We start from the raw sequence: 23180 nt of genomic DNA, 5'->3' as shown, positions 1-23180 counted from the left end.
GTGAGAAAAGCCACCAAGACACCCAGACAACCTAGAACAAGTTATAGGCTTCTGTGGTTGTTTTGCATTTTGTATCCCCAGTTATACAGCTTCAGGATGAAGTGGCATAGAGGAGGATTTTCTTTAACCACAACATTAAATCTTGGCTTGCATCTCAGATGCACCTTCTGGCAAATTGTGGCTTAATTTAAGAAAATCCTCCAATATACGCTCCTTCACCACTTGTGGCAGTAATGCGCCATTCGGTTGCCAGTCACCCTGAAATTACACGGAAGAAGAAGAAGAGTCCTTTACATTCAGCTAATCTACATTTGAGAGTTGTTTGGGTTTGCTGCAGTAAGTTTGTGTAGATATTTATGAATAATGTTTGCCGAGGTGTTTAGATTAATGTGTGTCAGACTTTCGTCTGTTTGTAGTAAATTCGGTGCAGTTCAGTTAACTGGCGTCGCTCTGTCAGCAGCTGTTTGGCTCTGATGTGAGACTGTGCGGAGTAAACAACGGGCGGCTAACACCAGTGTTTAACTGCGAAACTCTGAGCCGCCGGTAATTATCAATAAAACATAGAAGACACAGTGTGTAATTAAATAACGCTAGCGAACTTTACCAATGTCTAGTCCGTAGAAATATGCGCTCAAACGCATTCTGTGCTGGCTTGAGTGAATTCGCCAACTTGAACTGGAAGTGTTAGCTTTTTAACATTAGCACATGCTCGTTTGCGGTTCCTTCGTCGTTTACGTTGACATTGTAATACTTTGACATGATTGAGACGAAATTTTGGTACAGCATTTTCAAATAGGTCATTGTGACTTAACTGCTGCATCTGTGATATTGCGGCCTGTAATCGGCTTTGTCAGGGTTTGACGTCAGTCCACTGAGACAAACTGAACGTGATGGTTCCTGTGGCAGGCAGCGTTGTCCAGGCCGCCACCCCGGGGAACATCTATATACTGTGGAGGAAGACGGTGTGATGCATTGTTGCGTGATTGTCATAGCAACAACTGCGCCATTCACACGTGCTTTCTAGGCCTGTGAATCATCACTGACAACGATTCGATACGATACCAGCGATCCGATACATACAGTGATACATGGCGATACATACGATGTTAATACGATTCACCCCTGTTCCCGATTTGATGGTGATACAATGCCAAACGATGCAATTTGTTACTATACGATTAGGGATTGGTATTGATAAGATTTTATTGATATTGATGCCATTGCCGGTTCCGCTTATCGATCCAATTCTTTGTCGATTCCTTTTTCAATACCTATTGTGAGTTTTCTGTGTACTAAAAGTAGGTTTTACAGGTTTTCTATGTCAACAACATTTTATTGAGTTTTGATAAATAAATATGAAATTGGTCACTGGATCCTTGATCTCTGGACATAAATAAAAAGCAATAAAATCTGTACATGGCCACTGGATCCTTGATGTACATGATGGATCCTAGAGGTCTAGACATAAAAATAAACAAAATCTGTAGTTTTTGTCAAAAGAATTTCTTTTCAGATATTAATGACACAACTGTAACTTCATAGCCTTTGAGCTGAGCTCTTGCATCTAGCTGCACTGTACGTCAGGATGTAACTCATAAAAAATGAAGGACGTCTCATTTTTGGGGGAACAAAACGGGTTTGGTCGGTTTTAATTTATTGTTTGTATTAGAATGTTTGGAAAGAGGTGTCATTTGATTTAAAACGGCAATTCACTCTGAAGTTATTAATTCTGACCGAAATCTGCACAGTTCTTTGGCGCTGTGGACTTAGTCCCACAAAACAGAGGATATTATTATTATTATTTCTATTACATGATGGATAACTTCAGTTTACACGCTGGCTGGTGCTCACACCAGAGAACCATCGCATAAAACTCTGGTTTGGAATTCTCGTTTCTTCCCCATAACAAGACAAGAGTTCCAGTTTGTGACTTTGAGCAACACAAAGCTGACTTGCGATTGACATCTTTAAATGGTTTTTAGAGGGGTTAATGAGGAAATTGCTTTTTTGCCACTTCTGAAAACCAGAGAAGCAGCAAACAGCGGGTCGAACCGCTGCTTCGTTGCTTCAAGCAGACCTGCTGCAGTCTGCAATCAACGCAGAGAAATGATCATTTTCCTGATAAACAACCTCAAAAACAAAGGCCACTCAGTGTCCCAAACTGAAGGACCGATAAGAGAATCATTAAGCAAAAAAGCTATTGATGTCATCATGTTTGTTGTGGCTGAAATGTGTTTTCTGGCTTCCGTGGTGCATTCATGGCCCTGATCATTCAGCAAACATTGGGCGGTCATGGCGTGGTGTGCGTAGTGTTAATGCTTGGCTTGTGCAGTACTTGAGCGTCTGCCAGCCTTGGAGACTTTTGCATTTGTCAGGTGCAGCTCCATACTTCACGGTGACAATGGAGCTCATGGTGTCCAGTCCGCAACTACCGAGCATGCCTTGTAAGGTCCTGGCATGTGCTGTGCATTTCTTCAGCATGCTGTCGCATTGTCGACAATTTTCTGCTCGCACAAGGGATGCGGAGTGGACTCCGCCCCTATGTCATCGGGGTGTTACTGTATGGCAGAGGTGTTAACTTGTCAAGCATGTGTAGTGGATTGATTTTTTTTTTTTATGTGCTCGCATTGTGTTCTGTGCAAGTGCAATATCTGGGAAAAAGAAACTGTCAGATGTATGTATGTAAAATTTACTTGCCATGTGGCAAGCAGATTTAACCCCAACTTGTCCGGCATGGCAAGTAGACACTGAGGCTAAGTGTATAGCCATGTGGTTTGTTAATGTAATATTTTTGCTGAACCTCTCGAAGTGTAGGCACATCTTGGTTGTTTTATTTAAACTCCATTGTGGTGTACAGAAACAAATGTTTAGTCACTGTCCACATACTTATGGACCTGACCTAATCCACCAATTGTAATTTTAATGGTTTTATGAGTTTTTGAGGTATCCTTCTGTCAAACAGGTCAGTGGCCATTAATGTATTGCCTTGTTGGTATAGTCAACAATTATGGTCTTTTGTTTTTGTTTCTTAGCTTTATCAAAGGTTCACGTCAACTTTTGTCTGTTTCAGGTAGGTATGCGCGTATGACCTAAATATGGCATCCGCCGCTGTGGATGTATCAGCTGTACAGTATGACCTGAGAGACTTTTCAGGCAGTAGTGCTGAGTTAGCATTTCATGGAATGTGTTTATTTTTTGGCAATCGGGAACCTCATTCTCCTACGGCATTCCCGTGATGAGTAGAAGTTAAGAAAATTCCATGGTTGAAAAATTGCCGAAAAAGTCGAAGAAATTCAGGGAATAAGTTTGGTTTTCAAATCATATGGAACATTTAATTCATATAATTACATACCTTTCTGTGAAGTTTGGTGGGGATTGAAGCCTTCGCATGCATATGTTTATGATCCACAAAACCAATGTCGAGTCGGCAAGATGGCGGACATGGCGAAATTAATGTTTACCTTGGAAACGGCGGATCGTTGCAAATCACACATTTAATTGAGAGATTAATTAGGTTTGACAGATTTTGAAAGGTAAACATTGAGGCACCAGTCACTGCTTTCTGGTGTTTGTCCCGTAAAACATACAGATGTAAATTACCAAGATCTTCCCACTTTTTAATGCTCATAACTTTCTTCATATTTGACATAGAACAAATATTTAAACACCATTTTGAAGGTCTCTATAAGCTCTTTTGCAACCACCATTTCTGTTACAATTTCTTTAACTTTATTTTATATATATATATATATATATTAATTTATTTTTTATTTTTTTTTGTCACGTACCTGTTTCAGGTCTTGTGGTGCACTGAAGCCATTGGAAAACACTGTATCGCACCATGAACTCGGCAGGTGGTGGTTGTTCATTGGAGGTAAATGACAAGACCAAGCTGTGTCGTTTCCTGTGCTACGGCTCAGAGGAACACGTATATATCAGCGGAGAGCGTGATCACATCAGCCTGGATGGCACCGGAGCCCTGCTGTCCCTGCTTCAGGAGGGCCGGGGCTGTGAGGTGGTGGAGGAGATAAAAAGGTTCTCTCAGGATGGGCGAGCTGTCAGAATAAATCCCTCTATTTTTGCTTTGGCTGTGTGTTCCCAACATTCAGAGCTGAAAACTCGGCAGGCAGCATTTAAGGCGTTAAAGGAGGTTTGCCGGGACCCTGCTCATCTTTTTGCTTTCATCCAGTACAAGAAGGAACTGAAAGAAGACATGAAATGTGGGATTTGGGGTCGTGCCCTGAGGAAAGCAGTAGCTAACTGGTACAATGATCAAGATGCTATGAGCCTGGCTGTATCTGTGACCAAATGTAAACAAAGAGAGGGTTGGACACACCAGGATCTGCTCAGGCTGTCTCACACAATACCGGCTCATGATGGTGAGTTCATGTAAAAATGCATATTATTTATTTTTTTAATGCTGCTGTCTTGGCCACGGCTCTCAGGTGAAGTCTGAGTGGAACTGAGTATAAATATAAAAGTTAAGTATCTTGGCTTGAAGGTTGTTTTTTCCTTCTTCTTAATGCATTGCAGAGCTGTTAGCGATGCAATGGACTGATGTTAATGTTCTTGCATTCTGCTCTGTGCAAGTGTGATATTGAGGAAAACAATCATCTGATCATGACTTGTCAGCAAATACTCAATACTGAATAACTGATCAGGACGGGGCAAAACAAAACAAAATGTGATTGCGAGCAGGGATGAGGCTGATCCAGTATCGAGTTCAGATACAAACGTAATTCACGGATCGGAAATTTCCGCTACAACCTACAGAGTTTTCCGAACCAGGAGCAAGGTCTGTTTGTGTATGTTTTCTGCTGAAACGTCTCCACAAGTACTGCTGGCTGGCTGTCTGTGGGGGCGAGGGTCCCCCTGTGACAGGATGCACTTGATTTGAAATTAAAGTATTTAATTCTTTCACCAAACATCAAATCTCGGCTTGCCTCTCAACGTCTGTCCTCATAAAATCTACAAGCTTCAAATGAGGAACATGTTGAATTTGCATGTGTTATTAAACATAGGTTTTGCATACATATGTTCTTTCTAACAAGCTGTGAGACATTTAATTGGGCAGCACAGTCTCGTTTGAGAGCAGGCGCTAAAGTGTTACAATATGACATAATAATCCTACATCGGGGACAGCCCTTTTGGAGTTCTGGGGCAAACAGAGTGAAAATGCAAAGAAAAAGTGGCGATGCAATGAAAGTGGACGTGTTGCGGTTTGTTTATGACCCAGAGCTAAAACATGTCGAGGCGGTTGTGCAGGCGAGAGAACACAGCTGCTCTGGTTAGCTGTGTAGGCTATCACTTACTGACACGACCTCTCCCATTCGCCTCGTCTTCCCTTCTCCACTGGGAACTGAAAAACTGCACTTTTCGTGACTGCTTTGGTGATTGAAGCTGAAAACAAAATGGTACACCATTTTTTGGTGTGAAGTTGTGCTGTGTATATAAGAGGTCTATTAGAAAAGAAACCGACCTTTTTATTTTTTCAAAAACTATATGGATTTGAATCACGTGTGATTGTGTCAGACAAGCTTGAACCCTCGTGCACATGCGTGAGTTTTTTCACGCCTGTCGGTTGCGTCATTCGCCTGTGGCCAGGCTTTGAGTGAGCACTGGTCCACCCCCTCGTCGGAATTCCTTTGTCTGACTTCTTCCTGAGAGACTGGCGCTTTGCTTGATCAAAATTTTTTCTGAAACTATAAGGCACATCCAAGTGGACACCATTCGAGAAATTCAGACGGTTTTCGGTGAAAATTTTAACAGCTGATGAGAGATTATGGAGTGTTACTGTCGCTTTAAGGACTGCCCACAGAGCGGGACGTCGCGCCGCGCTCCGAGGCGCCATCGTCAGCCTGTTTCGAGCTGAAAACATCCAAATTTAAGCCTCTGTTGACCCAGGACGTCGTGAGAGAACAGAGAACTTTCAGAAGAGGTCGGGATCAGCAGATTATCCAGACATTCCACTGTTAAAGGAGATTTTGTAATGAAAGACGTGCGGATGGATTGGCGCATCTCCACAGGAAAAACACCTCCGTTGGAAGCCTTAAGGACAAGTTGGAACATGTCCAGCTGTTAAACAATTTCTCAGATACTCACTCAACTGAAAGCCATCAAAAGCCGCCTGGTTTTTACAAATGGTTATCAACATGGAGGTGTTTCTCCTGTGGTGGCGCACCGCGCCGGCTGCCTGCCGACGCGCCAATCCGTCCGCACGTCTTTCATTACAAAATCTCCTTTAACAGTGGAATGTCCGGATAATCTGCTGATCCCGACCTCTTCTGAAAGTTCTCTGTTCTCTCACGACATCCTGGGTCAACAGAGGCTTAAATTTGGAAGTTTTCAGCTCGAAAGAGGCTGACGACGGCGGCTCGGGGCGCGGCGCGACATCCGGCTCCGTGGGCAGTCCTTAAAGCGACAGTAACACTCCATAATCTCTCATTAGCCCTTAAAATTTTCACCGAAAACTGTCTGAATTTCTCGAATGGTGTCCACTTGGATGTGCCTTACAGTCTCAGAAAAAAATTTGATCAAGCAAAGTGCCAGTCTCTCAGGAAGAAGTCAGACAAAGGAATTCCGACGAGGGGGGTGGACCACTGCTCACTCAAAGCCTGCCCACAGGCGAATGACGCAACCGACAGGCGTGAAAAAACTCACGCATGCGCACGAGGGTTCAAGCTTGTCTGACGTAATCGCACGTGATTCAAATCCATATAGTTTTTTAAAAAAATAAAAAGGTCGGTTTCTTTTCTAATAGACCTCATATTGCGCAATGGAAGCAGCTGTCCCCATAAGTGCTCAAATCCCGCAATATCAGCGCAGGGTTCAAACGAAACTGCACTGCCCTATTTGTCTTGCTGACTTGGTTGTTTTATTTCTTTTTGGGGAAGGGGGTCATGTGAAAGACATGTTAATTCCTTTCTGCTTTCAGCAATTGCTTTGGTCATCAAGTATGTCACTAAAGGATGGCAAGAAGTCCAGGCTGCTTATGGCAGCAAAGAGAATTCAGAAGAGGTTGCCAGAGTTCTTTCGTATCTTGAAGTGGTGCATAAGGTCAACCAAAGTTGTGATGGAATCGAGGTCGTCAGTTTAGTAGAGGAACACAAGCTGGAAAGGGAACAGCTGCTAACAGATCACCTGCAGTTCAAACAAGTGAGTTATTTTCTCATATCATTCAGCATTGATGTATATCTGGTGTTGGATTCATTTATTTATTGCTTCACTCTGAGGATATTTGGGATTGAGATCAAAACATGAATATGAGTAGATGTTAATATAAGCTTTTCTTTCTGAGAATTTAACTTTGCACTGCTCTCAGTTGACTTCTGCTAGATTATAACAAAATATTAGTAAACTGATTAGCGCACTGTCGCATCGCTTCCAAAAAACTGTGAAGACACACAAGATTGTGTTTGAGAGTAACCCAGAATCATTGTGCTGTGGATGTGCTTAAATATTTGACATTCAAGTTAATTAATATTTGGTGGCCTTTTTGTTTTCCATTAGCATTATTTTTTGTTGGTATTATTCAACAAAATATTTTTTTTATATTTCCACCAGGGAGCAGCTGGGTGGCTTAGTGGTTAACACAGTTTCCTCACAACAAGAAGATTGTGAGATTGCTTCCCACCTGGTCCTTTCTGTGTGGAGTTTGCATGTTTTCCCAGTGTTTGAGTGGGTTCCCAGATGAATTGGTGATTCTAAATTGACCGAAGGTGTGCCCTGCCTCATGCCCTTTGACTGCCGGGATAGGCGACAGCCCCCCACCATGATCCTTGATTGGAGTAAGCAGCTATAGAAAATTAATGAATTTCCACCTATAATACTGTGGGGAAACACTTATGTGCAACAACGGAGACACTGCCTAGCTGTGCCAGGCATTCACAAGTCAAGCATGGCAATCTGGGGTGTACAGTCTAATGGCATGCTAGTAGCTTGTCAGGGTGGTGAGTGTGTACTGTGCTTCTCGGCTCAGACCAGCCAGCTCTGTGACAGTACACAACTCTGGCCAATTCTTTTACCTTGCAAAGAATTTATTCTTGTATATCAAGAATTTTCCTCCCTAGAGTTGAATGCATATTTGTCAGGTTTGTGATGGGGTATCATGAGTCAAGCACGGGCTGAAACGAGGCAGTGACTGAGTGAGAATGAGGCAGTGAGTCTGATTGAGCTCCAGCCGAGTCCCCAGCAGGGAGGTACTGCTGCTCACCTTCTGCTTTCAGTTTTCTTGCAGAACACAGAAAAAAAATAAATGCTTTATTTCTCACAAGCACATTTCAGTTGCAGCAGAACGAACCACTATGCAGCAAATAGGCAAGAGGTTTGTTTTTGGAGGAGCTGAAATGCAACTGAATGGCCAATCAGATCATCATTGATTACATTATGCCATGTTGTCATGAATATTAACAGCACTTCACTATTGTAAATTTTTAAAAAATTAAAAAAATAAAATACTGGTGCACAGTGCAGGCTCAAACTGGTGGTCAAATGGCTGCTTCTTTTTTTTTTTTTTTTTTTTTTTTTTGGCTGACCAATGCTTTATCTTCTTAAGTTCTGTTAAGTACCATAAACTACACTTCACCCATTGTGAAAAACTATACATTTACATTCACTCTCCAGGAACTATCACCTTATCATAGTGGAGAGGTTTGTGTGCTGCTATGAACCTGAGAGCTGTGTTGTCTGGAGCCTTTGTGCTCCTGTTAGGGTCTCCTGTGGCAAATTGGTTTCAGGCAAGGGGCCAGACTAAGAATGGTTCACAAGACACCATGAAAAAACGAGGTGGAGGAAATGTGACCAGGCCCAGAGGAAGCCTGGGGCCCCAGTCTGGAGCCAGGCCTGGATGGAGGGCCCGTCAGCGAGCGCCTGGTTGCTGGGCATGCCACGGACACAGCCCAAAAAGGCAACACGGGCCTTCCATTCCCACCCTGTGTGCTCACCACCTGCACGGGGAACCACTGGTGTGGGTGTGCTGTCCCACGGGTGACAGTGAAAGTCGGGGGCCTCAGCGGACCAGACCTGGGCGGAGGGGCTAGCTCTGGGGGTGTTGAACGTCATCTCGCTGTGGGGTAAGGAGCGAGAGCTTGTGCGGGAGATGGAGCAATACCAGTCAGACCCGGTGGACCTCGCCTCCACACACCGCCTCGGCTCTGGAACCACTCTCCTTGATAGGAGTTGGACCTTATTCTACTCTGGAGTTGCCCGGGATCCATCCAGAAATGTTGAAGGCTCAGGGTGTGGAGGGCCTGTCTTGGATGAGACGTCTCTTCAACATTGTGTTGAGGTCTGGGACAGTGCCTAAGGAGTGGCAAACTGGGATGGTGGTCCCCATATTGAAAAAAGGGGGCCAGAGACTGTGTGCCATTTACAGGGGCATCACACTACTTAGCCTTCTTGGTAAAGTCTACTCCAGGGTGCTGGAAAGGAGGGTTCAGCCAATATTCGAACCTCTGATTGAAGAGGAACAATGCGGGTTCCATCCTGGTCGTAGAACAACTGATCAGCTCTTCACTCTCACAAGGATCCTGGAGGGTCCCTGGGAGTATGCCCATCTAGTCTGCCACCCCAGTTCCAATGAAGTTGGGACGTTGTGTAAAATGTAAATATTTATATAGATATTTAATGTTCAAACTGATAAACTTTATTGTTTTTGTGGAAATATTTACTCATTTTGAAATGGATGCCTGCAACATGTTTCAAAAAAGCTGGGACAGTGGTATGTTTACCACTGTGTTACATCACCTTTCCTTCTAACAACACTTAATAAGTGTTTGGGAACTGAGGACACTAATTGTTGAAGCTTTGTAGGTGGAATTCTTTCCCATTCTTGCTTTATGTATGACTTCAGTTGTTCAACAATCCGGGGTCTCTGTTGTCATATTTTGCGCTTCATAATGTGCCACACATTTTCAATGGGCGACAGGTCTGGACTGCAGGCCAGTCTAGTACCCGCACTCCTCGTACTACGAAGCCACGCTGTTGTAACAAGTGCAGAATGTGGCTTGGCATTGTCTTGCTGAAATGAGCAGGGACATCCCTGAAAAAGACGTTGCTTGGATGGCAGCATGTGTTCCTCCAAAACCTGGATGTACCTTTCAGCATTGATGGTGCCATCACAGATGTGTAAGTTGGCCATGCCATGGGCACTAACACACCCCCATGCCATCACAGATGCTGGCTTTTGGACATTAAATATCTTGTCTTTGTGGTGTATTCAGTTGAATATAGGTTGAAGAGGATTTGCAAATCATTGTATTCTGTTTTTATTTACATTTCACACAATGTCCCAACTTCATTGGAATTGGAGTTGTATATATGTTTTGTGGACTTGGAGAAGGCGTATGATCGGGTACCCCGGGGATACTGTGGGAGGTGCTGTGGGAGTATGGGGTCAGGGGCTCCCTTATCAGGGCCATCCAGTCTCTGTACTCACAAAGTGAGAGCTGTGTTTGGTTATTGGGCAGCAAGTCTGGGGGTAGGCCTCTGCCAGGACTGTGCTTTGTTACCAACCTTGTTTGTGATATTCGGGGGGCGGTGGTTTTCAGTTTAGTGGGCTCAGGGTCTCATTGCTGTTATTTGCAGATGATGTGGTCCTGTTGGCCAGTGACCTCCAAAACTCACTGGATCGGTTAGCATCTGAGTGTGAAGTGGCTGGGATGAGGATCAGCGCCTCTAAATCTGAGACCATGGTTCTCAGCAAGAAATTGATGGATTGATTGTTCCAGATAGGGAATGTGGTCTTCCCCCAAAGAAAGGAGTTTAAGTACTTCGGGGTTTTGCTCACGAGTGAGGGAACAATGGAGTGTGAGAATGGCCGGAGAATCAGTGTAGCAGGGGCGGTATTGCATTTGCTCTACTGTATTGTTGTGACGAAAAGGGAGCTGAGCCAAAAGGTGACACTCTCGATCTACTGGTCAGTATTTGTTCCTACTCTCACCTGTGGTAATGAGGGTTGGGTCATGACCAAAAGAACAAGATCGCGGGTACAAGCACCCAAAATGGGATAGTGACTGGTGCCCTTAGAGATAAGGTGAGAAGCTCGGTCATCCGTGGGGAGCTTGGAGTAGAGCCGCTGCTCCATCGCGTTGAAAGGAACCAGCTGAGGTGGTTTGGGCATCTGGTAAGGATGCCCCTTGGGCACCTCCCTTGGGAGGTGTTCCATGCATGTCCATCTGGGAGGAGACCCCAGGGAAGACCCAGGACTAGGTGGAGAGATTATATCTCCACGATGGCCTGGCAACACCTTGGGATCCCCCTGTTGGAGGTAGTCAATGTAGCCTGGGAAAGGGAAGTCTGGGGTCCCCTGCTGGAGCTGTTGCCCCGTGACTCGATCCCAGATAAGCGGTTGAAGATGAGTGATGAGTCTGTGTATACATTTACAGGTGTGTGTTTTGGGATGGGGGGGGCATTTCCAACATTTCTGGTTTTGGTCAAAAATCACATCTTTGGGGGGTCAGGCAGTGTGGGTTGCTGCTCATAACTGGTAGAATGAGTACAGGTGTTTGAAAACCCACGACAAGCACATCATTGGTAGCAGTCTTTAAATGTAATTGGTAAATTGAAATTGCTTTTTTGTTGTTGTTCTTTGTAGGTGTGGAGAGCTTTGTTGAAGGAAATGCCTCTCCAGTCATTGTTGAAGATTTTAGGTAAGATGACAGGAGACAAAATTCTAGAACCAGGAAGTTCAGAAGTGGCAGATGCATGTGCCAGAATCCAGAGTGAGACAGCGCTAAAGAAGGTTGGATTTCATTCCTCTTGCTTATTCTTCCTTTATGTGCTGTTGCTCCCCCCCCCCCCCCCCAAATTATAACTTGGTTAAATTGGGTGTTTGTCTTACAATCATCAGGCAAAGATCCACCCCTTCAATGTACTTGTGGCAACTAAAAAATACAGTCGAGGTCAAAACCATCGAGGTCGACTGGAGTGGATCCCAGACAGCAGCATTCTCAAAGCATTGGACTCTGCTTTTTACAAGTGTTTTACGGTAGGCTTATCTTGTCGCAGCTACTGACAGATTATCATGGAAGGCAGCAGCTAAAACAGATGGCATCTTGCATTTTTATGTTTGTTTTCAGAATGTGGAGCCTGTGGGTAAACGCTTTGTTGTGGCGGTGGACATCAGCACATCACTGACCAGCCTTGTCCCAGGAACATCAGTCAGCACTGCTGTTGCTGCAGCAGCCACTGTGATGGTAGTAACAACACTAATCCTTGTCCACATAGTACTGTAGGGATACCTGATTATCTGAAAAGTGGTGTTTCCACGGAGGGTTGAGAAAACTTCAGTTCTTGTTGTATACTGTGAATTTAATTTCCGAGACCTTTCTTCAACAATGTGACTAAAGCCGGCAACACAGGGCACAATGATACATTCCAATATGATTGCCATAATCTATGAAGATAATGCAGCAGCATATCACAGAAGAACCATGTACACATTCCAGTCTACTCCTTCCAGCAAAGGTGGATGGTCTAGGACACCCAGCCTCATACTTTGCTTACACATAGCATGTGCACTGTGACTGTAATATAGGCAAAGTGGCATCTGATGTTCAGTGTAAAGAAATGCATTTCATTACAGAGGCGCTGCCAACGATGAGAGGCTGTTTTTCACATAAGCTGTACAGTGCGGCCAAAAAGTATTTAGTCAGCCCCTGATTGTGCAATTTCTCCTACTTAGAAAGATGAGAGAGGTCTGTAATTTTCATCATAGGTACACTTCAATTATGAGAGACAGAATGAGGAAAAAAATCCAGGAAATCACATTGTAGGATTTTTAAAGAATTCATTTGTAAATTATGGTGGAAAATAAGTATTTGGTCAGTGACAAAAGTTCAGCTCAATACTTTGTAACATAATCTTTGTTGGCAATGACAGAGGTCAAACATTTCCTGTAAGTCTTCACCAGGTTTGCACACACTGTAGCTGGTATTTTGGCCCATTCCTCCATGCAGATCTCCTCTAGAGCAGTGATGTTTTGGGGCTGTCGCTGGGCAACACGGACTTTCAACTCCCTCAACAAATTTTCTATGGGGTTGAGGTCTGGAGACTGGCTTGGCCACTCCAGGACCTTGAAATGCTTTTTACGGAACCACTCCTTCATTGCCCGAGCGGTGTGTTTGGGATCACTGTCATGCTGGAAGACCCAGCCACGTTGCATCTTCAATGCTGTCACTGAAGGAAGAAGGTTTTGGCTTAAAATCTCACAGTACATGGCCACGTTCATTCTTCCCTTAACACAGATCAGTCGTCCTGTCCCCTTTGCAGAAAAACAGCCCCAAAGCTTGATGTTTCCATCCCCATGCTTCACAGTAGATATGGTGTTCTTGGGATACAACTCAGCATTCTTCTTCCTCCAAACATGACGAGTTGAGTTTTTACTAAAAAGTTCTATTTTGGTTTCATCTGACCCCATGATATTCTCCCAGTCCTCTTCTGGATCATCCATATGCTCTCTGGCAAACTTCAGACGGGCCTGGACATGTACTGGTTTAAACAGGGGGACACGCCTGGCACTGCAGGATTTGAGTCCCTCTCTACATAGTGTGTAGCCTTTGTTACTTTGGTCCCAGCTCTCTGCAGGTTATTCATCAGGTCCCTCTGTGTAGTTCTGGGATTTTTGCTCACTGTTTTCATTATCATTTTGACCCCACGGGATGAGATCTTGCGTGGAGCCCCAGATCGAGGGAGATTATCATTGATCTTGTATGTCTTCCATTTTCTTACAATTGTTCCCACAGTTGATTTATTCACACCAACCTGCTTGATTATTGTAGATTCACTCTTTGTTACTTTGGTCCCAGCTCTCTGCAGGTTATTCATCAGGTCCCTCTGTGTAGTTCTGGGATTTTTGCTCACTGTTTTCATTATCATTTTGACCCCACGGGATGAGATCTTGCGTGGAGCCCCAGATCGAGGGAGATTATCAATGGTCTTGTATGTCTTCCATTTTCTTACAATTGCTCCCACAGTTGATTTATTCACACCAACCTGCTTGATTATTGTAGATTCACTCTTCCCAGCCTGGAGCAGGTCTACAATTTTCTTCCTGGTGTCCTTCAACAACTCTTTGGTCTTGGCCATGATTGAGTTTGGAGTCTGACTGTTTGAGGCTGTGGACAGGTGTCTTTTATACAGATGAGTTCCAACAGATGCCATTAATACAGGTAACAGGTGGAGGACAGAAGAGCTTCTTAAAGAAGTTACATGTCTGTGAGAGCCAGAAATCTTGCTTGTTTGTGGGTGACCAAATACTTATTTTCCACCATAATTTACAAATAAATTCTTTAAAAATCGTACAATGTGATTTCCTGGATTTTTTTTTTTCTCATTTTGTCTCGCAGTTGAAGTGTACCTCTGTTGAAAATTACAGACTTCTCTCTTCTTTCTAAGTAAGAGAACTTGCACAGTCAGGGGCTGACTAAATACTTTTTGGCCCCACTGTACATATGAGGTGCATTCAAAACTTATCCAACCTTTGGCTGCAAAAAAAATGCAATTGCTCACCTGGGGGTCTGAAAGCCTAATCCCATTTGATGTCATCTCCTTGGGACTGCACACTCTTCTCCAGGCAGTTCTGCCATTGTTGGAAGCATTTCTGGAAGGCCTCTTTTCAATCAGTCAACATTTATTTATGCAGCCCTTTACAGTAGCCAGACGGTGTCCAAAGTACTTTACAGTAAAATCAAGGAACAAGAATTCATGAGAATAAAAGCAAAAATACATCAGAATTAAAGAGTCACATATAAACAAAACAAAGCATGTCACAACGCCACTAGATATTAAAACCCAGTTTTAATAAATAAGTGTTGAGCTTTGATTTTTAAAAAATGCTTGGTCAAAAATGGTACGTAAATCAGGAGGTAACATGTTCCACAGTCACAAAAGCACGATCACCCCATAGTTTATATTTTGACCTCAGAACATCTAAATACAGTGGACCAGATGACCGTAATGCCCTACTATAAGTGCGGAGAGCTAAAATTTCTAACATGTATCTTAGTGCGTTTTTAAAAAAACATTGCTGAAAAACTCGTTTCTCCTTCAGGCCATCAGACTGTACAACTCCTCAGTTGGGGGAGGAGGAGCAACAGGCAGACAGGATGGGGAGGAGAGGAGCAGTTGTAGCCAGTAAGCCAGTAGTTCTGGTATTTATATTCGTATTTTCTTTTTGTGATTTGTTTGTTACTTCTACGTTTGACACTCTGTGTTGTTACTGTGTGCTACTGTCCAGTGCTGCTAGAACCTCAATTTCCCTGATGGAGTCTTCCCAAGGGATTAATCAAATTCTGTCTAATCTAATCCAAACTGACTAAACCATTTGAGCTACAAAAACACTAAATCAATCACACCAACAACACTGTTAAAAACTAATATGAACCACATTAATAACATTTTAAACTCCAAATCCATGGTGCATTGCAGCACAAAGTCCATTGTTCACTGTTGTTAGCTAATATTGCTAATTTCTCCAAAAATATTAGTCTATTCAGCTTTCCATTTTTGCAGCTTTTATCCTTGACCCAAAATACATAAGCATACCAAACGGCAAATGTCAGTTCTCTCCAGTTTCTCCGTGATCAACGAACACCATACCCTCACACACAGAGGCCATTTGACTATTATAACAGAGATAAGGATTTTGAGCTTACTCACTTTTTTAAACACACTATTATTTTGTCTGTCATCAAGTGCAAATGTGTAGTGTATCTGCCTGTGTGCAATGGTATACAATAAGCATGATGAAATATGACACAAGTCAGCACAGAAGTTTGAGCATTGTCATAGTCAAGCAACCCTACCTCAGTTCACTATCTTACACTAGTGAGACAGGATGCATTTCTGTACAGACCTGCAGTAATGCACATTCGTATCATTGTGCTCTGTGAGTGTGTGAATGGCTTTTGTCTGCTCTTGGGGCATTTTTACCTCAGACTTTGCATCAGAGCAAAAACTCAAAGCTTTGCTGAGAATCATTCTTCTGTTTTCCACAACTTCGAGTCTGTGCATTTGGTAGTCCACATAGTTGTATCTCCAGCTTAATCCTCCCAACTCCTTAAATGGTAAATGGACTGCATTACTGTCGCGCTGTTCAATCTGATGCAGATGCTAAAAAACTTTTTGCTGGTGCTTCATATTCACCCATTCTCTCTCACACAGGCAGCTCAGTGGATAAGGAGCTGGCCTGTCAATATGTACACTTGGGTTTCAATTCCACTCACGCTACCTATCTCTGTCCATGGACACATAATCTGCATTGTCTCAATCCATCCACCTGTAAATGGGTCCGGGCCTTTGTTGAGGGAGTAACCTTTTTCAGATTGGCGTGCCATCCAGGGAGACTCCTAGCCGCTTCACATGACATAATCCTTTGATAAGCCTGGGCACCAACCATCCTACAACCCCTGGCAAAAATTATGGAATCACCGGCCTTGGAGGATGTTCATTCAGTTGTTTAATTTTGTAGAAAAAAGCAGATCACAGACATGACACAAAACTAAAGTCATTTCAAATGGCAACTTTCTGGCTTTAAGAAACACTATAAGAAATCAGGAAAAAAAATTGTGGCAGTCAGTAACGGTTACTTTTTTAGACCAAGCAGAGGGAAAAACATATGGAATCACTCAATTCTGAGGAAAAAATTATGGAATCATGAAAAACAAAAGAACACTCCAACACATCACTAGTATTTTGTTGCACCACCTCTGGCTTTTATAACAGCTTGCAGTCTCTGAGGCATGGACTTAATGAGTGACAAACAGTACTCTTCATCAATCTGGCTCCAACTTTCTCTGATTGCTGTTGCCAGATCAGCTTTGCAGGTTGGAGCCTTGTCATGGACCATTTTCTTCAACTTCCACCAAAGATTTTCAATTGGATTAAGATCCGGACTATTTGCAGGCCATGACATTGACCCTATGTGTCTTTTTGCAAGGAATGTTTTCACAGTTTTTGCTCTATGGCAAGATCCATTATCATCTTGAAAAATGATTTCATCATCCTCAAACATCCTTTCAATTGATGGGATAAGAAAAGTGTCCAAAATATCAACGTAAACTTGTGCATTTATTGATGATGTAATGACAGCCATCTCTCCAGTACCTTTACCTGACATGCAGCCCCATATCATCAATGACTGTGGAAATTTACATGTTCTCTTCAGGCAGTCATCTTTATAAATCTCATTGGAACGGCACCAATCAAAAGTTCCAGCATCATCACCTTGTCCAATGCAGATTCGAGATTCATCACTGAATATGACTTTCATCCAGTCATCCACAGTCCACGATTGCTTTTCCTTAGCCCATTGTAACCTTGTTTTTTTCTGTTTAGGTGTTAATGATGGCTTTCGTTTAGCTTTTCTGTATGCAAATCCCATTTCCTTTAGGCGGTTTCTTACAGTTCGGTCACAGACGTTGACTTCAGTTTCCCCCCATTCGTTCCTCATTTGTTTTGTTGTGCATTTTCAATTTTTGAGACATATTGCTTTAAGTTTTCTGTCTTGACGCTTTGATGTCTTCCTTCGTCTACCAGTATGTTTGCCTTTAACAACCTTCCCATGTTATTTGTATTTGGTCCAGAGTTTAGACACAGCTGACTGTGAACAACCAACATCTTTTGCAACATTGCGTGATGATTTACCCTCTTTTAAGAGTTTGATCATCCTCTCCTTTGTTTCAATTGACATCTCTCGTGTTGGAGCCATGATTCATGTCAGTCCACTTGGTGCAACAGCTCTCCAAGATGTGATCACTCCTTTGTAGACTAACGAGCAGATCTGATTTGATGCAGGTGTTAGTTTTGGGGATGAAAATTTACAGGGTGAATCCATCATTTTTTCCTCAGAATTGAGTGATTCCATATTTTTTCCCTCTGCTTGGTCTAAAAAAGTAACCGTTACTGACTGCCACAATTTTTTTTTTTCCTGATTTCTTATAGTGTTTCTTAAAGCCAGAAAGTTGCCATTTGAAATGACTTTAGTTTTGTGTCATGTCTGTGATCTGCTTTTTTTCTACAAAATTAAACAACTGAATGAACATCCTGCGAGGCCGGTGATTCCATAATTTTTGCCAGGGGTTGTATATAGAGTACAATTATTCACACCCCTTGCTCAATACTTTGATGCATCTTTGGCAGCAGTTAGAGCCTCAAGTCTTCTTGAATATAATGTCACAAGCTTGATGCACCTGTCTTTAGGTAGTTTTGCCCATTCCTCTTTGCAACACCAGCACATTTTTATTTTTATTTATTTATTTCATTTTTTTATCCTTTTGGCTCGGTATGGTATGTTTTAACTCATCTTGCTTTTATTCTATTTTGGGGCCATCCTTGTGGTTCATTTAGCTTTTTAGCACTGTTGTCGCTTTGTCTTGTTCTGTGTTTTGCTGTGTGTTTACCAAACGAGATGACTCACTCACTGTAAACTAATTTTACCCATATATATTATATCATATTATAATAATAATAAATTGAATCTAAATCTCTCCAGAGATATTCAGTCAGATTCTGATTAGCTGTACAAATGTGCGTACATCAGCATTGAACTTGGCGTGGGGCACCGCACATTTCCACTGTCATTTCACTTTTGATACAGCTGAATGTTAGCCTGGAGAAGGATGTGCGCCTCATTTTTGTGTGTTCCCAACCTTTGTACATGAGGCCCCTGGGCTCTGGCTGGGTCACTCAAGGACATTCACAGAATTGTCCTGAAGCCACAGACATTTTCAGATCTCTCCAGAGATATTCAGTCAGATTCTGATTAGCTGTACAAATGTGCGTACACCAGCCTTGAACTTGGCGTGGGGCACCTCACAATTCCACTATCATTTCACTTTTGATACAGCTGAATGTTAGCCTGGAGAAGGACGTGCACCTCATTTTTGTGTGTACACAACCTTTGTACATGAGGCACCTGGGCTCTGGCTGGGTCACTCAAGGACATTCACAGAATTGTCCTGAAGCCACTTCTTTGATATCTTGGCTGTGTGCTTCGGGTCATTTTCCTGCTGAAAGATGAACCGTCGCCCCAGTTTGAGGTCAAGAGCGCTCTGGAGCAGGTTGCATTCATCTTTCCCTCAATCCTGACTAGTCTCCCAGTTCCTGCCATAGAAAAACATCCCCACAGCATGATGCTGCCTGCTCCCACCATGTTTCACTGTAGGGATGGTGCCTGGTTTCCTCCAAACATGACGTCTGGCATTCTCACCAAAGAGTTCAATTTTTGTCTCATCAGACCAGAGAACTTTGTTTCTCATGGTCTGAGAGTCCTCCAGGTGCTCTGTGGCAAACTCAATGTGGGCTGCCATGTGCCTTTTACTAAGGAGTTGCTTCTGTCTGGCCACTCTACAATACAGGCCTGCTTGGTGGATTGCTGCAGAGATGGTTGTCCTATGGAAGGTTCTCCTCTCTCCAGAGAGGAATGCTGGAGCTCTGACAGAGTGGCCATTGTGTTCTTGGTCACCTCCCTGACTAAGGGTGTTTTCCCCAGATTGCTCAGTCAACGCATGATCAGCTCTAGGAAGAGTCCTGGTGGATCTGAACTTACTCCATTTATGGATGTTCATTGGGACCTGCAAAGCAGCAGAAATGTTTGTGTACCCTTCCCCAGATTTGGGCCTCAAGACAACACTGCCTGATGTCTACAGATAATTACTTTGACTTCATGCTTGGTTTGTGTTCTGACATCCACTGTCAACTGTGGGACCTTATATGTCGACAGGTGTGTGTCTTTCCAAATCATGTCCAATCAACTGAATTTACCCCAGGTGGACTTCTGTTAATGGCCCTGTCACACCTTGACTATTTTGCCAGCGTATGCCGGCGTATGAAAAATGCACCGAATACACTGGATACTTTGAATACATTAATGCAGCTGTCACACCTTGATGATTTAGCCAGCGTATGCTGACCTCCCCGTTTCCACCGAGCGGTTTGGTTCACTACTGCACTCTATGGTACAGGTCAGAACAGTTAAGTCTGGCTTGGTTTGCATTTCCACTGCTGGCAGGACCCTTTTGTTTGGTAAGCGGATTGGGTAACACGTCATCGAGAATGCGTTTGCTGTCGCGTGGCCTCTCCACTCCACATGGAGGCCAAACAAAGTCATTTAAGTTTTTTTGTTCGTTTGTTTGTTTTTTTTAGTTTTGTCTTGGTTGATCATGGAATTTATTTTCATTGCTTGCACAATGGTGAAGAGTCGACTGATGTCTGTGTTAACGCTGACAAGAATGAATGAGGTGCTGTGATTCTTTCAACTTTTAAAATATATTCGTTATCTTGTTGTGGCACAAAGAAACACACAAAACACAGAGAGACTTCTTTTAAAATGCTACATTTCCTCAGCCACGACAAAGAACTTAAGTATTTTCAGATATCATTTTCCAAAGTCATGATGTTTTATCTGGATATGTGTTTGTCAGGCTGTGATGATGAATCCGACTGAAACGAACAGGTAAGATTAAGACTTTATTTACTCCATGTCTGAATGGTTTTAATAGTTGAAACAGTCTGAACTGTTTGCATGATGACTGCAGTTTCCAGTTGTTCAGCCAATCAATGGACAGCATCAATGGATGTATTATGTCATATCAACTTATGAGTAGCTTACAAGAAAAGTGTCAACAATCGCATAACTTACCTACAACTTACCTATGGTCCGCATACGCGGGGCGTGTGAGTCATACACTGCCATGCGTCAAAAATGTTGTGCATGCCTAAAACTTTTCACCATATTCACCGTATTACAACATATCTGTTGGGAAGGTGTCGTAGCACGGACCCACAACAGGGGGCGCAAATGAACGGACAATGAGTAAGCCAAAAGGTAACAATTTAATGTTGTGACAATACACAACTAAACACACAAAATCTGCAAAGTCAATTAACACCAGGTGACGTGTGGGCAGGCTCGAAGATAGGAGACCCCGATGAGAGAGAGGCCGCGTCCCACACGGCTTCCACCACCAACGGCCTGAAGAACACCGGAGCCGCCAAGTCCCGAATCCCCAGGTGACCTCTGTCTTCGGCTGTCGACCCTGGTACTGCTGGCAAAAAGCAGAAACAAGATGAATGAGTGTAAGTCTGTACACTCAGTGGTCCTCGGTCTGTACACCGTTAGGAGGGGGAACCTCCACCTCCGAATCACACACTCGTGCAACTCTTGTGTAACCACTTATCTGTCCAGAGAGTAAGGCGCAGTCGTCGTCGTTACGCCAAACGCCGAAGTCCCAGATAAGGCTCCGTCCACAAGAATAGGGCTGCAAATGAGAACTGGATTATAACACAATGTGTCAGTAGCAGAGAACGTACCTGTTGCAGTCCGGCTTAAGTGGTGGTGTAGATGAGTGACAGCTGGTGTGATGAGTGACAGCTGTCACTTCCTCTGGGTCTGGCGCCCTCTCGTGCTTGGAGCCCGCACTCCAAGCAGGGCGCCCTCTGGTGGTAGTGTGCCAGCAGTACCTCCTCTTCAGCGGCCCACACAACAGGACCCCCCCCTCAACGGGCGCCTCCTGGCGCCCGACCTGGCTTGTCCGGGTGTCTTTTGTAAAAATCGGCCAGGAGGGCCGGGTCCAGGATGAAGCTCCTCTTCACCCAGGAGCGTTCTTCAGGTCCATACCCCTCCCAGTCTACCAGATATTGGAACCCCCGGCCCTTACGACGGACGTCCAGGAGCCTGCGTACCGTCCAAGCGGGCTCCCCGTCGATGAGCCGGGCAGGAGGCGGCGTGGGTCCAGGTGTACAGAGGGGCGAGGTGTGGAGTGGCTTGATACGGGACACGTGGAAGACAGGGTGGATCCGCAGTGAAGCCGGGTGTCGGAGCTTCACTGCGGCCGGGTTGATGATCTTGAGGATAGTGAATGGTCCGATGTATCTGTCCTTTAACTTGGGTGAGTCCACACAGAGGGGGATGTCCTTAGTTGACAGCCACACCTCCTGCCCGGGCTGGTACGTAGGGGCCGGGGAACGTCGGCAGTCCGCATGGGATTTGGCCCTCGTCCGGGCCTTTAACAGGGCAGAGCGGGCGGTCCGCCACACCCAGCGGCATCTCCTGAGGTGGGCCTGGACCGAGGGCACACCGACCTCTCCCTCCACCAGCGGGAACAATGGGGGCTGGTACCCCATACACACCTCAAAAGGGGAGAGGCCGGTAGCAGACGAAACTTGGCTGTTGTGGGCATACTCGATCCAGGCCAGATGGTGACTCCAGGCCGCCGGGTATGCGGAGGTGACACACCGAAGGGCCTGCTCCAACTCCTGGTTGGCCCGCTCTGCCTGGCCGTTGGTCTGGGGGTGGTACCCGGACGAGAGACTCACGGTGGCCCCCAGCTCCTTGCAGAAACTCTTCCACACCTGAGAAGAGAACTGGGGACCACGATCTGATACAGTGTCCGATGGTATCCCATGCAGCCGCATGACGTGATGGAACAGGAGGTCTGCCGTCTCCTGGGCCGTCGGGAGCTTCGGGAGGGCCACGAAGTGGGCCGCCTTGGAGAACCGGTCCACTATCGTGAGAACGATGGTGTTGCCCTGGGACGGCGGGAGGCCCGTGATGAAATCCAGGCCGATGTGAGACCAGGGGCGATGAGGCACTGGCAGGGGTTGGAGGAGGCCCGTCATCCTCCGATGGTCTGCCTTGCCCCTGGCGCAGATGGTACAGGCCTGGATGTAGTCCCGGACGTCGGTTTCCAGGGACGCCCACCAGAAGCGCTGCTGGACCACTGCCACGGTCCTACGCACTCCGGGATGACAGGAGAGCTTGGACCCGTGACAGAAGTCCAATACGGCAGCTCTAGCCTCTGGTGGGACGTACAGTCTGTTCTTGGGGCCAGTCCCCGGGTCCGGGCTCCTGGTCAGGGCCTCCCGGACGGTCTTTTCCACGTCCCAGGTAAGGGTGGCCACGACAGTGGACTCGGGGATGATGGTCTCGGTGGGGTTCGACAGCCCCGCTTTGGCTTCTTCTTCATGCACCCGGGACAATGCATCTGATTTTTGGTTCCTGGTCCCGGGGCGATACGTGATCCGGAAGTCAAAGCGCCCGAAGAACAGAGACCAGCGGGCTTGCCTGGGGTTCAGCCGCTTGGCGGTCCGGATGTACTCCAGGTTCCGATGGTCCGTGAAAACCGTGAAGGGCAACGATGCCCCCTCCAGCAGGTGTCTCCACTCTTCAAGAGCCTCCTTCA

At 44.8% G+C, this 23180-nt stretch overlaps 1 protein-coding gene across 1 annotated transcript in view; it reads left to right on the top strand.

Moving 5' to 3' along the window:
• The first annotated feature begins 260 nt into the window (after positions 1-260).
• The window catches only part of ro60 (Ro60, Y RNA binding protein), a 43699-nt gene continuing 20779 nt past the window's right edge, over positions 261-23180 (top strand). The window contains exons 1-6 of the mRNA XM_034182968.1: positions 261-336; positions 3798-4379; positions 6935-7155; positions 11594-11740; positions 11849-11986; positions 12078-12194. Of these exons, the coding sequence (XP_034038859.1) occupies positions 3842-4379; positions 6935-7155; positions 11594-11740; positions 11849-11986; positions 12078-12194 (1161 nt within the window). The 5' untranslated portion in view covers positions 261-336; positions 3798-3841. The remainder of the gene's footprint in view (positions 337-3797; positions 4380-6934; positions 7156-11593; positions 11741-11848; positions 11987-12077; positions 12195-23180) is intronic.

The sequence above is a fragment of the Thalassophryne amazonica genome, chromosome 12 (genome assembly GCF_902500255.1).
Source record: "Thalassophryne amazonica chromosome 12, fThaAma1.1, whole genome shotgun sequence".
Classification (NCBI taxonomy): domain Eukaryota; kingdom Metazoa; phylum Chordata; class Actinopteri; order Batrachoidiformes; family Batrachoididae; genus Thalassophryne; species Thalassophryne amazonica.
The sequence above is the reverse complement of the archived record's forward strand: the minus strand, read 5'-3'. Positions and strand labels throughout refer to the sequence as shown.